Source organism: Gallus gallus, chromosome 31 (genome assembly GCF_016699485.2).
Source record: "Gallus gallus isolate bGalGal1 chromosome 31, bGalGal1.mat.broiler.GRCg7b, whole genome shotgun sequence".
Taxonomy (NCBI): domain Eukaryota; kingdom Metazoa; phylum Chordata; class Aves; order Galliformes; family Phasianidae; genus Gallus; species Gallus gallus.
Window position 1 is genome coordinate 1,943,190 of NC_052562.1, and position 16,302 is coordinate 1,959,491.

At 52.2% G+C, this 16,302-nt stretch overlaps 1 protein-coding gene, 1 long non-coding RNA gene and 1 pseudogene across 2 annotated transcripts; 2 read left to right on the plus strand and 1 right to left on the minus strand.

Annotated features, from left to right (window-relative positions):
* Nucleotides 1-2,603: 2,603 nt before the first annotated feature.
* LOC107050651 (platelet glycoprotein VI-like) lies at nt 2,604-3,857 on the plus strand. The gene is made up of 4 exons (XM_040653994.1): nt 2,604-2,628; nt 2,704-2,976; nt 3,056-3,367; nt 3,489-3,857. The coding sequence occupies exons 1-4, from the start codon at nt 2,604-2,606 to the stop codon at nt 3,638-3,640; spliced, it is 762 nt and encodes a 253-aa protein (XP_040509928.1). The 3' UTR covers nt 3,641-3,857.
* Nucleotides 3,858-8,585: 4,728 nt separating this feature from the next.
* On the plus strand, nt 8,586-11,054 carry LOC107050291 (annotated as a pseudogene).
* A 2,041-nt stretch (nt 11,055-13,095) lies between these two features.
* LOC121107924 lies at nt 13,096-16,020 on the minus strand. Its single transcript, XR_005842323.1, has 2 exons — nt 15,863-16,020; nt 13,096-13,976 (listed from the first exon to the last, which is right to left on the minus strand). It is a non-coding gene; the product is annotated as an uncharacterized LOC121107924 (long non-coding RNA).
* Between the last annotated feature and the right edge of the window lie 282 nt (nt 16,021-16,302).

Here is a 16,302-nt window from a genome sequence, read left to right on the forward strand (position 1 = left end):
GGTGTTCAGCAGAGAAAGAATAGGTTGGAAAGTCACAGCCAGAGGGCTGTGGCCAACAGCTCCATGTCCAGGTGGAGGTGGTGATGAGTGGTGACCCCCAGAGGTCCCTCCTGGGAGCGCTGCTCTTCACCACCTCTCACTGACACAGATGATGGGATGGAGTGCACCCTCAGCACTTTGCTGATGGCACTGAGCCGAGTGCTGCAGTGGAGACGACAGAAGGAAGGGATGCTGGGAAGGACCAACAGAAGACACATTCCTGTCTTTCTGTGCTGTGCTTGGTGTGGCCAAACACTGGCAGTGCTTCCTTGACCAACCGCCCTACCATTCCCATGAGAAAGTTGTGGCTACAGACTCGTTTTTGGCCAAGCTGTTGCTGTGCACTCACTTGTTTGTGACCTTGGGGAGGTGAACTGCACACCCAATAGGCACAAAGGGATGTCTGAAGGGGATCTTGCGGGTCATCTTCATCATCTTCATGGCAGCCATCGTTGCTCTTTGCTGATCCAATACTGCCACCTCCAGGTGAGTCTCACCCCCCATCCCTTCTCCAGCGCTGTGGGCCGACCCTTTCACTCCTCAAAACAGACCTTGGAATCAGAGCAGTAATCAGTCTGATTCCTATCTCTCACTGACTCTTGTTTTCTGTCATCTGACTCACTGTCACTTCTGAGGATTCCCTCCTTCGTTCCCAATTTCTGCACGATAGTGAATGAGAATGAGGAGATTTAGGGAGAGATGAAGGGTTAAAAGCAAACAGGAATGTGTGGAATTTCAATGCAGTTCAGACAAAGCCGTGTGGTATTAATTAATTTCTGCCTTCCTCTCTTCAGCACTGCCGTCCTTTCGTACTCCTGACTCTTCCACCCATCCTCATCATCCTCCTGGTAGTCCAAAATGGGTGGGAGAAAGGATTTGGGGGGGGATTCTTGAGTTGACATGTGTGATTTGGGGATCGTTTTCTGAAATTATTTCAGTTTTGGTGCATGGAAAAGAGGAGGGAAGAGAGGGAAGGAGGGTTTGAGGCACACACTGTGTTTTGTGTGGTGCACAGGAAGTTGGAGGAAGCTTAAAATAGAAAAGGGGAAGTAATGTTGGCTGAGAAAACGGACTTCTAGGAACAAATCTGCAGGAAACAGCCGATTGTCTGAGTAGAGGTTGGGATAGAAAGACAGTGTTAGATCTAAAGCCCAGAGATGGAGTGATTTCAGTCACAGCTTAGCCAATAGGATTATTTAAATTCAAACCCACCTGATGTGTCCCACTCAAAATGACAGCATGTACATCCAGCACAGCAAAAATGTGGGCACAAAATGATGCCCGTCCTTTTCTAAGTCTGCTATGAGACAGACATCAGTCCTGAGGGTCGGCTGGGACTTCTCCAGACATTTCTCACCAAAGCCAACAGATCTCTGCCCTAAGGACTGTGGGTTCTGGTAGCTGACTGTACATTTCAAGCACCAGTGGAGTGCAGGCAACAAATAACAGATGTATTATTGGCTGAAGGAAAGGTTCTGCCCAGTGTGGCTTCCTGGGAATGTCCCAACAGCTTGTGGTCTTTTCTGTCTCCTCTTTTGCAGAGCTTCAAAACCAGACAGAAAGGCACCTCCCAGCATTGGGTTGGCCTCTCATGGGAAAGCAAAGAGCATCCATGGAAGTGGGTGAACCACTCTCCCTCCTCTCACCTGTGAGTTGTCCTCCTTGTCCTGGTGGCGGCTGCTTCTCTAGCCCCTACACCTGGGGTACTTCTGGGATTTGGGGCCACTTTCAGATGTGAATCCAGGGGTAGTTTTGGGGTCGTGAGGTCTGGAAAAGGCATGGAGGCATCCAGAGCTGTTCCTTGAGATTTAGGAGTTCAGTGAGAGATAGACGTGGTGCGTATGGTTTAAAAACAGATAAGTATCCTTGGAGATAAGTTTCTTGTCAAGGAAACAGATAAGTTTCCGTGGAGATGATTGCTGTGATTTTCCCCCACCTGAAGCCGGTTGTCTGTCTGCCCTTCCAGATGTGAGGTGTCCCCAAGGATTCCTGATGCTGCCCCCAGTGGGAAAGTGCGGTGGGGACAGTGGGGAATGTGCAGGGTAGACATGTTGGGGACCTCATGTAACATCCCATGTGGGACACCTCAATGCAGCCATGTGTGCTGCAGTTGGGATATCATGGGGGACACCCAGCCAGGGCACGCACAGGCAGCCTTTTTGGGCCAGTGTGTGACAGCTGACAGCTGTCAGCCTGTGTGGGACACCGCAGTAACGGTTGTATGTACCACTCCACGTGTGTCATCCCATCCTGGGCCCCATGGTGCCACGGCATGGGGAAGAGGATTGTCAGATGAGGAGGTGACATCATGTCACTGTGTCTCCAAGGGGAAGTGAGAGTGGATCTCCAGACACTCCTTGTCCTCACTGCAGTCTCGCTGTCCCCACGCTGCTCCTGCCTCATGGCACCAATGGCGGTGGCCCTCATCCTTGGTGAGTGACAATGGGTACGTGGTGCCACGGGGGTTGATGGCCCTGTGTGGGACCAGGACCGTGTCCCTTGCAGGTTGGTGGCTGGTGGCAGCGAGCAGGGCACAGCAAGGTGAGTATGGGGACAGGGGGAGAATGGGGACAGAGGGAGGGGAGTGTGGTCAGGAGGCCAGCAGAGGGGCTGAGGATGGCGTGCAAGGACAAGGCTGACTGCTGTCCCCTGTCCTAGTGCCCCGACCCTCCCTGTCGCTGCACCCCAACCAGGGGGTGTCCCTGGGGGACACTTTCACCCTGCGCTGCCACCTGCCCCGGCTGGCTGCCTGGGTCTGGCTGTACCAGGAAGGAGGTTTGTCGTACTACAAGGGGAAGGAGAAGGAGGAGAACGCGGCCGAGTTCTTCTTTGTTAGCACGGAGCGGGAACACGCAGGTCGTTACTGGTGTCAGTACCGGGTGTCTGAATCAGCCGAGGTGTCAATGAAGAGTGACCCTGTGGAGCTGGTGCTGACAGGTGAGAACACTGGGACAGTGGACAGCTCTGTGAGTTCTCAACAGGACCATGTCCCATTGCTGTCCACTCCCTCATGCAGATCGCAATTTCCCCCCACCTCATATCTCCCTTCACCCCGAGGAACGTGTGAGGACAGGGACCAATGTCACCATCCGCTGCTGGAACAAGGACTATGGGGCCACCTTCCTCCTGCACAAGGATGGACGCTCAGCTCCTATCCAGCACCTGGTCCCAGATGATGTTGGCGCAGTCTCCTTCACACTCTTTGGGGTGACTCCAGCTGACAGTGGCACCTACAGGTGCTCCTATCACCCCAAGAACTACTCCTTTCTTTCCTCACCCCTTGGGGACAGCGTGACACTGGAGGTGACACCCACACCTGCACCCCCAGGTAGGTACCTGCCCCCCATGTGTTTGTCCCCAGCGCCACCCATGGGTGGCAGTGTCATCACATCCCTTCCCCATGGAGGTGATGCTGGGGATGAACACACCCAAGTACCTGTACCCCACAGGTGCTGAGTTGGTGTCCCGTGGGAACCTGGTGGTGGCAGTGGTGAGGGGCTGCGCTGCTGTCCTCATCTTTGCCCTCGGCGTCTTCTTTGTCATCGATGACCGCAGCCTCTGGATACGGAGAGATGAGAGTCTGGGTGGGGAAGGGATTTAATGGCTTGGATCTCCTGTACATCCCCTACACATCTCCCCAGTCTTTCTCTTCCTCTCCTTCCATTCTTCTGTAGAATCCACCAGGTGTACCATTGGATCCACTATACATTGCCTATCGATTCCCTCAGATGTTCCCTGCCCCCATCCCATCTCCTATAAATCCATCATGTATCCCCTGCCTCCCCTTCCAGGCCCTATAAATTATCTAGTCCCTGTCATCTTGTGCATCTGTGTCCATCCTTTATTGATCCACTATAAATACACCCAAGTGTTACCTACCTCCTCTTGCATCCCCTGTTTATTCTCACAAGTCCAACAAGTTTCACACCCCCTTCATCCCCCATAACCCCACAATGATCCCCTTCTGTTTTGACTCCGGTGCCTACCCACAAATTCCTGAGGCTGAGCAGTTCCAGATAAGTCTTTGGGTCAGGGGCCCCTGATCCCAGCCTGTTCCTGGGAACCTCATACTCCACCTGGAACCCAAATCCCTGCCCATGTGGACCCCGGGATCCCCCACATCAGATGGTTTACTCTAACCTTGTGTGATGCTCAAAATCCTGACCAGGGGGAAGCACAAATCTGCCTTGTGGAGATCCCCGAGGGCCCAAATCAAAGTCCTTGCACCAACTGGGGAAAACCCAGCCATAAACATCCCCCTGACAGTGTGGGCAATCGATACAATGTAATAGGACCCCCAAAAGGCACACATATTTACTCTCAATATCGAACCAATGTTACCCCAAATCAAAGTCCCCCCACATCCCCAAACACACCATCACTGACCACCCCCACACACTTACAACAGAGATGTCCCTCCTCACAGCCATACTGTTCTCCACCATCTCCAGTTGTAGGAGAATGGCTCCAAGAGCAAGGACATTGTGAGTACGAGTGCTACGTGTACTACCCAGGCTATGAGAGCTTGAAGCTGTCAAAGCAAAAAGAAAAGCTGAGGCTGCAGTTAAGATAAGGGGGAAGCTAGCCTGGGGAGAGACTAAGGCAATGGAATGTGAGGAACAGTGTGAAAAGCCGTGTGATGATTAATGCTGGACCAATAGCTTTGCGAGCAAGACACGTGATTTTTGTATGCTAACCAATCGTGAGCTGTCTATCTCCATGTGCACCCTGTATTTCTGTATAAGTATGAGCTGATTTGGGCAATAAATCAAAGCTCCACCATTACTTCTATGAAGACATGTGGTTCGTTTCGGGCAACCTTCCTGGAAGTGGCACCCGAACAGGGACCCGGGAAAGCCGCACAAGTTGCCACCATGGTTCGATGTAGAGGCAGCGGGACGCTCGAGAGTTGTCACAGCGGTTTGACGTGGAGGCAATGGGAGCGGGGAAGGTTGCTGCGAGTAAGTGCCGTTTGCCAAGAGGACGGTAGCTCAGAGCATCGTGTGCTGAGAGGACAACGACTCTGACCCGCAGCGGGGTGAGTGCCGTGTGCTGAGCAGGCAGCAACTTGGGTAGGAAGTGTGCGCAGCTTCCTCCTCCGCCAACTGCTGCTAGCATGGACAGACCCTGCTTCTTAGTATCCTTGCTAAGCAAGGGGAGACAGTGAAGGATAAGGACCTAGCTAAGCTAGTAACGTGGGCCCGAGAACAGGGGTTCCTGAAGACTCCTCTGCTCATTTTCATAGCGGAAGAATGGCGTGATATAGGAGATCATATGTGGGACTGTGTGATATTTGGGGGGAAGGATGAGAAGTTACTGAAGCCTCTGAGATCGTATGTGGCGTGCTGTTGCCAACACCTTGAAGGCCATATGACCCCCCGCTGAATGGCCGCCGCCACAGCCACATCAGCCGTCGCGCGGTGCTCACCATGGGAGTAAAGGGCTTCCAGGACTACATCGAGAAGCACTGCACCAGCGCCGTGGTGCCTGTCGAGCTGCAGAAGCTGGCGCGGGGCAGCCTGGTGGGCGGGGCGGGGGGGTGGCAGCAGCCTCCGCAGACCTTGCTGCGCCTCCTCATCGAAGCCGACAACTGCCTGCACTGGCTCTATGGTGGCTTCTACATGGGCTGGGCTGTTTTGCTGAACTGATTGCTGGACTAAATGTCTCACTGCATTGGGACCTCCAGGAACTGTAACTTATGGAATCGCAGGCGATAGGGAACATGTCACAAAATTGGATCCAGACCTGCTTTGTATTCGGCAATACCCAGCAGGGCCCAAATCTCTATAAAGGGCTGAATTGGACCTCTTGGACTAATGTATCTAGCGGTGGTAAATTTACTTATCGGGATGCTGGTGGTTACTGTGGCACCAATACATCAAAAAGACAGGGTTTGGGTGCCTATGGTGCAGCTGCAAAAGGTAACAACGCGACTATATGGTGCAATGGCTCTGCGAAGGCATTGCCTCCGGACATCTTTTTGATCTGTGGAGACAGAGCGTGGCAGGGCATCCCTAGCCGGGTGATAGCTGGACCTTGTAAATTTGTTATTTAGGAAAATTAACTATGTTTGCTCCTCCCTTTGCGCAGCTTTGAAACATTTGTCTCTCTAACCTCTCTAACTGCATGAAGTGTGCTCTGCTAACCCCTGAATGTAATGATAACACTGAGCTCTTATCGCTTGCCACAAGGGTTGCGCTCTCCTTTTTCGAACAGCTTCTGCTTGATCAAAACAGCTTACGGCATGCCTTGCTACAAAATCACGCTGCCATAGACTTTCTGTTATTAGCTCGAGGTCATGGGATGGCTTCGTGGCCTTGTCAAGGAGGGCCTTTGTCTACTGATGTTGCTGGTGGTGGGAATCCTCATAATTTGTTTGGTTACTGCTGTTTTTAAGAAAATGCTCGCAATTGTTACCTCGGCTGTTTTGCTTGTGCAAGAAAAGAACGGGGGAACTGTGGATGGATGGCTGACCCAGGGAGGTCATGTTTTTCTCCCCCTGGGTCACTGCGAGCAAAACAGTTGCTATGGATCACTGTCTCACACAGAACAACGATGGGAGTTGGCGAAAGGAATGCAGAGCTGCGATAGAGACTGCTGTGCCAGGTGCCATGAGACAAGCTGCAATCAACCACAAGTTATGAGAACCGTGCCTTGTTGTACTTAGCATGTTATTTGTACTGCTCTATATAAACAGCTGTGCACAGTTGTTATTAAATTGCTTGGCTACTAGTAACCATATGGGTGTGTGGCCTCGTCCATGCCGCGCCTTGGCTGAATATTGCTCTCCAGGGAACCTCGGACAAGTTGCTCGGCGACAAAAGACGTTGTGGAAGTCCAGGTAGATGACATCAGTTGCCCTTGGATAACATCAGTTACCCTCAAAGGCTCCTTTCTCACCCCAAAGTTCTTCCTTACGCACCATGAATTCCATACCAGCAGTTGAGAATCTCCAATTATTCCCAAGTGACTCCAAAGTTCCATCACCATTCTTCTGGGACAGCAAAAATTACCCCACTCCAACCCAAAGATCTACAAAACCAGAGCAGTGCATGGCCATGCTTACACACAACACATGTGCAAGCTACTTTAGTGCACAAAAACGTGTATGCTGGGTGCAGGATGAACATCACCATCGCCATGTGCAAGGGTGTTGTGTGTGCTCACCATCACGTGCACTGCATGCATATGATACACACACTTTACACGTGTGTCTGCTGTCACATGGGCAACAGAGATGTACATACACGTGTATCACAAACCTACTAGCGCGCCTCCATGTCTGTATGCAAAATGTCATGTTGTCACAGAGTTATCTAGATTAATCTATGCCCGTGACAGCGGGACAGTAGGATCGTGGGCCCTTTGGATTCCCCTCCGCACAAAAAAAACCAGAGCAGCGGCAACAATCTAAGGAGGAGAACTTACTTTACTAACTGTGATGTCGGAATGCAAGATGACGTGATATAATACAATCTAATTGAAAGTAAAGGTAATAAATCAAAGGAAATAAGAGAGAGAGAGAGAAAGAGAGAGAGAGAGTGAGAGTGAGAGAGCTTCCGAAACCGAAAGCCTTACTTGATGAAGGCGCATGGCTTGGAAAGCACACCCACTCCTCTCCCTGCCAGCAACTGAAAGCGAAAGACCGTGCGCAACCAGATGACGTATCTTCCGTGATGTATCTTCCTTCTCTGACCGTGAGGTCTGCTGGGATACGTAGTTCTTCTTCTCTTTTGTCCATGATGTTATGATGTGGAATACCAATAGCAAACTTACAAAACCATGACAAGCCCCTAAATCTCCATCCAACTCTGATCTCTACAGCCAGACCCAATCTCTACATCCACACCCCCAAGACTCCATTCAACCACCAAATCCATCATTCAAACCCTAATACCTCATCTACAACAAAACCTCCATCCACCCCACAATCCTCCACTCAGTCGGAAAGCCTCCAACCAACCCAACATTTCTATCCAGCCCCAAACCTCCATCGAGACTGCAGATCCTTCATGCAGCTGCCAGATCAACCTGTGGCCCCCTAAATCTCCATCCAGCCCCACAAAATCTGCCATCTGTGCTCAAAAATCTCCATCGAGCTCACAAACTCTCCAGCATTTCCTCTTTTATCACCAAAAGGGGGAAGTCAGCTCTCCTGCCCTTCCCCTCACTGCTGCTCCCACACAGAGCCCTCCCACACACAAACTTCCTCTTCTCCTCCAGTTTCAGGCAAACCCCTATATCATGGGGCTATCTAGGTCAATCCAGATCAATCTATGCCCGTGACAGGGGGGCTGTAGGCCAGTGGGCCCCTTGGTTCCCAAAAAATGGGAATGGAGAAGGGAAAGGGGTAGAGGAACGGGAGCTGGGCTCAGAGAGGGAAAGAGAATGAGCAGAGGCAACGGTCAAAGGAGGAAAAATTATTTTACTGACTGTGATATCGGAATGCAAGATAACACAATATAATACCATCTAATTGTAATTGAGGGTAATAAATCAAATAAAATAAGAGAGAGAAGGTTTCTGAAACCAAAAGTCCTCCTTGAATGAAGGTGCATGCCTTGGAAGCACACCCAGCCCTCTGCGTGGCTACCAGAGCAAGAGAGAACTGACAGAGCCCGATCCCGTGACTTCTGTGCCGTGTCTTCTTTCTCTGACCGTGAGGTCCTCTGGGATATGCAGTTCTTCTTCTCTTTTGAGAAGCAGGTTTCTGGAAGGTTGTCAACCAACAGAACTGAAGTGTTAACCCTTTAATCACCCGTGCTGTCCATGATGTTACGATGTGGACTACCAATAATAAAATTACTGAACCATGACCCCCTGGAGGACACTATTCATTGCCACACTCTGGCAGCAATTTGCAGGCAGCTAATATTTGACAGCCTGTGTGGGGCACCCCAACAGGGACTGCAATTGCACCTCCATGCATGGCAGCCCATGGCTGATAACCAAACACACTACCCCTGGGGGACTGCAATTGCAAAACTGGGGAGGTGACATCATGTCACTTCTTATCCCTTGGAAACTGAAAGCTGCTCTTGGCCATTTCCTTTCTCCGCTGCAGTCTCACTGTCACAAGCTGCTCCTGCCTCACGGCACCAATGGCGGCGGCCCTCATCCTCGGTGAGTGACAAAGGGGACGTGGTGCCGCGGGGGTTGGTGGCCCTGTGTGGGACCAGGACCGTGTCCCTTGCAGGTTGGTGGCTGGTGGCTGCGAGCTGGGCACAGCAACGTGAGTATGGGGACAGGGGGAGAATGGGGACGGAGGGAGGGGAGCTTGGTGAGGGGGCCAGCAGAGGGGCTGAGGAGGGTGTGCAGAGACAAGGCTGACTGCTGTCCCCTGTCCTAGTGCCCCGACCCTCCCTGTCACTGCACCCCAACCAGGGGGTGTCCCTGGGGGACAATGTCACCCTGCGATGCCACCTGCCCCATCCAGCTGCCTGGGTCCGACTCTATCAGTACCAAAATGCAACATACATCGAGCAGAAGGACAACGTGCAGGACATGGCTGAGTTCTCCCTGGCTGGCATAAAGCAGGTAGATGCAGTGAGATATCAGTGCCAGTACCAGGGGTTGGAGCCTGCAGGGACATCAGAGAAGAGTCACCCCGTGGAGCTGTTGGTGACAGGTGAGGGCACTGGGGAAAGCAGACGGCCCTGGGCTGTTCCCACAGGGCTGTGTTCCATCTCTGTTACCTCTCTGTGCTCAGATCACAGGTATCCCCCACCTGGCATTTCCCTGATCCCCAGAGAATATGTGAAGATGGAGACCAACATCACCATCCAGTGCTGGAACCAGCAATACGGGGGCACCATCTTCCTGCACAAGGACGGGCACTCAGCCCCTATCCAGCACCAGGAACCCAATGGTGGGGGCACTGCCACCTTCACCCTCTTTGGGGTGACCCCAGCTGACTCTGGCACCTATAGGTGCTCCTACCGCGTAGGGGGCTCCTACCTTCTGTCCTCACCCCTTGGGGATAATGTGACCCTGGAGGTGATTCCCAGACCTGCACCCCCAGGTAGGTCTGAGCTCCCTTCAGGGCACCCCCTCTCACCAGTAGGTGACAGTGTCACTGCATCCCTCATCCATTGAGGTGGGGACTGTTTACAGGGACACCTTAAACACTTTGACCCCACAGGTGACAATGTGGGTCCCAGCAGGAACCTGGTGGCAGCAGTGTCGGGGGGCTGTGCTGCTGCCATTGTCATCATCATTGTCCTCACTGTCTCTTTCCTCCTCGTTGCTCAGAGAAGACGAATGCAGACAGATGAGAGGCCTGGTGGGGAAGGGGTTAAATGGCTTTGATCCTCCATAGATCCCCTATAGATCCCCACTGGTGTTGTTTGGTCCCTTCATAATCCCACCCTTCTCTCCTCCCCTTTATGACTCAGGTGCCACCTCCAGAAGCCCTGAGGCCGTGCAGTTCCAGGTCAGTGTCTGGGTCAGGAGACCCTAACCGCAACGTGCCCCATTGCCCCTCCCCCAGATCTCAACAGGAAACCCCAAACACTGCCCATAGTAAACCCCTTTATGGATTCCAACGATGTTGTGCGAAACACCCATCCGTAACATCCCATGGGGACCTCCAAACCTCCACCATAGGGATGCCCCACAACCCAAACTGAAGCCCCCTGGCATGCTCCAAGCCTTAAACATCCCCAGACTCTATGTGCAGCCCCATAACATAGTGGGAACCCCCAAACACCACCCACAGGGAACCCCAGGGTCATAGCCACAGCTTCCCAAAATCTACACCACCCCATAATCCCAACCCCCTTCTCCTGGACAGCCCCCCACCCATTACACAATGCCATCATCCCCTCAGTTGGGATGTTGGGATCCCATGGTCACACTGCTGTCCCTGTGTCCCCAGGTGTCCACCGGTGACAGCGAGGGTCTGACCTACGCCCAGCTGCAAGCTGTGACCCCCAGCACCCACCCCCCGCGGCTCTTCTACCACCCCGGAACCCCCCATTATCTACGCCGAGGTGGCACGCGGGGACCCCCGCTGATGCCCCCAGATGTGTACGCAAACACGGGTGTGTTGTGTGCACACATGGTCTTCAAGGGTGCACAGTGCCAGTGTGCTCGGTGTGCTCACCATCACGTGTGAATTACAGCCATGTACCTGTGCGTGTGAACACGTGGATCTGTATTAAATGGGTGTGCACCATCCCATGTGCACAACAGGTGTACAAACACACGTGTGGGACACACTGAACTATGTTATTTTTTGTGTGTCTGTGCGATGCTGTATGTGTGCACCACCAGCTGTACACACTGCTGCTCATGTGTGTCCTTAGCGTGTGCTCCCTGGGTCTGCACTACAGGTGTGCCTCCACAGCACATGCATGTCATCAACACGTGCCCTCTGCCTGCACCACATCTGTCCCCACAGCTCACGTGTCCTTTCCGTGTGCTCCCTACGGCGCATTTCCATCTCCACAAGCCAAACCAGCCCCCATCCCACAGTGGTGTTGGGGCAGGATTTGTGGTGAGGAGGGAAAATGCCTTTGGGTGATGGCTGGAAACAGGACAGAGGGGTTGTGGGGTTTTCCAGAAAGTGGGGGAGAAGAGGAAGTTGGTGTGTGGGAGGGCTGTGTGTGGGAGCAGCAGTGCGGGGAAGGGCAGGAGAGCTGACTTCCCCCTTTTGGTGGTGGAAGGGGAAATGCTGGAGAGTTTGTGAGCTCGATCGATATTATGGAGTCCAGATGGAGGATTGTGGGGGGGGCTGGATGAGACCTTTTGGGACCACAGAAAGATCTGGGAGCTTCATGAAGGATCTGCAGTCTTCTCGATGGAGTTTTGGGGCTGGATAGAAATGTTGGGTTGGTTGGAGGCTTTCGGACTGAGTGGAGGGTTTTGGGGTGGATGGAGGTTTTGGTGTAGATGGGGTTTTGGGGTTTGAATGATGGATTTTGCGGTTGAATGGAGTCTTGGAGGCCTGGATGTAGAGATTGTGTCTGGCTGTAGAGATCAGAGGTTGGTGTCGATTGAGAGGCAGGAAGGAGGTTTCAGAGGGGACGGAGGTTTTGGGGGATGAGTGACATTTATGGGGCTGGATGGTGGATGTGTGGACTGAATGCCGTTTTTTTGGGGTGGATGATGATTTTTGTGGCTGAAGGTCCTGGAGTTCATTGAGGTTTTGGAGGGCTGTGTTTGGAGGGTGGTGTGGGGTGTGGATGTTGGGACTGGATGAAGGATTAGGGGTGGCTGGATGGAGATGGTGGAGTTGGATGTAGAGTTTGGTGTGAGATGGAGGTTTTGGGAATGGGTGGAGATCACTGGGATGAATGGAAGTTTTGGGGTCAGTACATAGATTCTGGGGGTCAATTGGAGTTTTTTAGGGTCTGGTTGGGGATTTTGGGGGTGAGTGGAGGTTTTGGGAGTGGACGGACAGATAGACAGTAGGAAAGATAGTTAAGGTGTTTGTGTGGATAGTAGGGCCAATAGGTAACAAGATAGAGAGATGAACAGGCAGAAGGTGGCTTGAATTTGTTGTGTCCATACTGGATCAGGAGGTGCATCCCCAGGAGCAGGAGATCCAGCAGGCCGATGGATGGATGGATGGATGGATGGATGGATGAACGGACAGATTGATAGGCACATGGATGGACGAGAGACAGAGTGATGGGAAGCAGCCCACACAGCTGGGAATTTGTCCTCAAGGACAGGGAGAGGAGCAGAGCTGTCAGATATGTAGGGCCGCTTTGCTCAGGGCACAAGATCTCTCCATCCCCAGTGCAGGCTGTCCGGAAAGGAAGGCAAGAGAGCAGCATGGCTGAAGTGGGACCTGCTGGTCAAAGTGGAGAGCAAGAAGCAGATGCACAGGCAGTGTCAGCAGGGCCAGGGAACCTGGCAGGAGGGTGGTGCTCGTGCTGGTCTGTGTGGGGCTGGGGGCAGGAAGGCCAAGGCCCAGTTGGAACTGGACGTGGTGAGGGGTGCAAAGAAGAACGAGGAAGGCTTTGACAGGGCTGTCAACCTGAAAAGGAAAGCCCAGGATGGTGAACTCGAGGAAGGTGGCCTGGATGAATCCACGCATCTTCACAGAAGTAATGGTGGAAACTTCTAAAGGGGTTTTTATTGCCAGAATCAGCCCATACTTATATAGAAATACAGGGTGCACACGGCATCTGATAATTGGTTAGCACACAGAAATCACGCGTCTTGCTCGCTAGCTATTTGTACAGCATTAATCATCACACGGCTTTTTTCACTGTTCTTCGCATTCCTCTGTCTTGATCTCTTCCCAGGCTAGCTACCCCTTATCTTAACTGAAGCCTTTGTTCTTCTTCCTGCTTTGACAGCTTCAAAGTCTCATAGCCTGGGCTGTGCACATAGCACTCGAGCTCACAAATTTTTGCTCCCTGAGCCACTCTCCTACAATTTCCCCTTTTTCTTTTGGCACAAGCCAGGTAGTAGGAATCACATCTTGAACCATTTCTTTGCGAGCATTACAGTAAGCAAGGCACGCTTATCAGCACACCAACCACTGTCTATAAGAACGCACTAGATTTGTGCTACACACTTCTACAAAGCGTTCCTCGTCAGTAAGCTAAGACCACACGGCACACCAGTTTTACCTACAGTTTCAGTATCCCAATGAGTAAAAATACCACAGCCCCCGCACTGGATCAATAACTGTACCCGACCCCACAATTAGTGCACTTCTGATTCTTGTAACCGCTAATTGCTCCTGGCAGTTCCCAGTGGCCAAGAGGCCTTCCCGATGAGATGTTTTCTGCCATCTGCTGAGGGAATACCGGTAGCAGCCTGGCAGTCGCGGCACTATGGATGATGTCTGTACACCACGCGGCTATTGCTCGCCGGAGTCGCTGTTGTAGTCGTAGGGTTGAGATGGGTTGTTGATGTTCGGGGCTGGCTTGGTCCATTTACTGGGAACCCATAATGGGCCAGATCCTGGGGAGACACAACTATAACCTCTACTGTTAAACAGAAGCGGAGCAGGACCCTCCCCCATGGCAGTGGTAGGGTTCCTATATTGAACCTTCTCTGAGGGAGTAGACTGCTTACGAATCTGACCTATGATGTATAATTACGGGAGCTAATTCTGCATTTCCTACTAAGCTAAGGAAGTGAAGGGTAAAAAGGACTCGTGATAATCTCACGACTGGATCAATCTCTTCCTCCTGCTTCTGTTTCGTTAGGTATTCTTTAACAGTTCTATGAGCTCTTTCTATCATTGCTTGACCCGTGGGACTATGAGGGATTCCAGTGACATGCTTTACCCCCCACATCTGCAAGAACCTGTGAACCCAACCTCCCGTGTACGCCGGACCATTATCCGTTTTTATCTCCTGAGGCACGCCCATGACTGCAAAGCAAGCTGTCAAATGCCTCACCACATGGGCTGCCTTTTCACCAGCCTGTGCCGTAGCCCACAGCATTCTAGAAAAGGAATCAATGGATACATGTACATACTTTAACCTCCCAAATTCTGGTACATGAGTGACATCCATCTGCCAAATCTCACAGGCTTGTAAACCCTTTGGATTAACTCCTAGACCTAGGCTAGACCCGTGCTGTGAACCCTGAGAGCATGCCCGCACAATGCCCTTTGCTTCTGTACCCGTCAGGCCAAACTGGCGCCTCAGTGCCTTAGCCGACTGATGGAACATGTTACGGCTGCTTCTTGCGGCCTGAAAGGAATCCTGCGGGGCATGTAGTAGTGGACTGAGAAGTGCATCAGCACAAGCGTTGCCCTCTCCTAGACCCTGGGTCCCTAGGTGACTCCTGATATGCAGGATGCTACAAGGCACAGAGCGATCATCTCTTGCCCGCTTCACCTGCAAGAAGAGTTGAGCTAGTCTTGGGTCCTGGGGGAGCTTAATCAAAGCTTGCTCTATACGTAGCACTACTCTTACCATGTATAAGGCATCTGATACCAAATTTACACACTGATCTCACCACCTGGAGAGGGCCCATGCCACTGCTCACACCAGACCTTGGTGCGACAGGCACAGTGAAAATGACCTTTCTGCCCTCAGCAGAAACATATCCCCCGGTTTCTGCCCTCCATCCTTCCCACTTATTCTCATCACAGCTGCTGCAAGCAGCCTCGCAGTGGGTAGGATGGCTTGTGCCACGGCATTTGCCATAACTTGCCCACTACGCTGTTGCTCTGCCCTACTAGCAAGATCCAACATTTCTCCAACCCCAGCATCTTCTGGGAGTGTAGCCAGCAGGCACTTCATAGAGGGATTAGCATTCTCAAAGGCAAGCAGCTGAAACATGCTCTGTTTAGTTTCCTCAGACATCTCTGCTTGACTGGCAAGAGCCTTCCACAGCCTGTCCAAAAATGGTGGATTTTGCTCGGTTGGGCCCTGCTGAGTGGCAGCGAACGATGGCCAAGGTTGCATGTCAGGCACAGCATTAAAGGCCATCTTAGCCAGCTGAGCTGCCAAGTAATGCAGCTGCAAAGGATACGTTAACTGTGCTGCCATATTCCCATATGCTCCCAAACCTGTTATCATGTCAGGATTAATCCCCATACAAGACATCCCCTGGTTACGCGGACGCCCAGCCTCCACCCGCGCTAAGTGTTCCCCCTCCCAGTGCCAAATAATAACTTGAGAAGGAGTTAACAACAGCCTAGCCAGATTAGCACAGTCCATCGGGGAATTAACATCAACAGTAAATAGCCAATCAAGCATCATTCGCGCCACATCAGACTTTATCCATTCTCTCCTACAGTCTTTTTCGCTTGCTGCAAAACTTTCCACTCGTGTTGCTCATATTGCGGGTCCTTGGGGACTCTGCATGAGTGGACAGACAAGCGCACCTGCTGTTTGCCACTCACCTTCCAGAATGGCATCCCAAATTATGCCAGTCCATCTCCGTTCCATTACTGGAGCCCCTTCTGCCACAGTATAATGAGACAGAGGAGCAGAGGATGGCTTTGGAACGCAGGACTCCACAGCCGGGATTTGCTGAACCAGTTGTTGCACCGATTGGGCCGGTTTTATAGGACTAAGTTCAGCGCGTGGTCCGTCGACCCTCTAGCTTCTGTACGGCTTTGTCGCTTTGTCTCCCTAATTCAGATACTGTAGGTTGTCCTGGCATTGCCATAGAAACTTGATGATGTTCAGGAGGGAATAAGTCTGCCTCCGAGTCAGACTCCTCATCTCCACTAACTGGCAGAGGGACTTGCTGCAGATCAGTGGGGGAAGGAGGCTCGGAGGTTGGCAGATCAGCAGTGGGAGGAGGCTCGGAGGTTGGCAGGGGCGGATACAGCGTCGG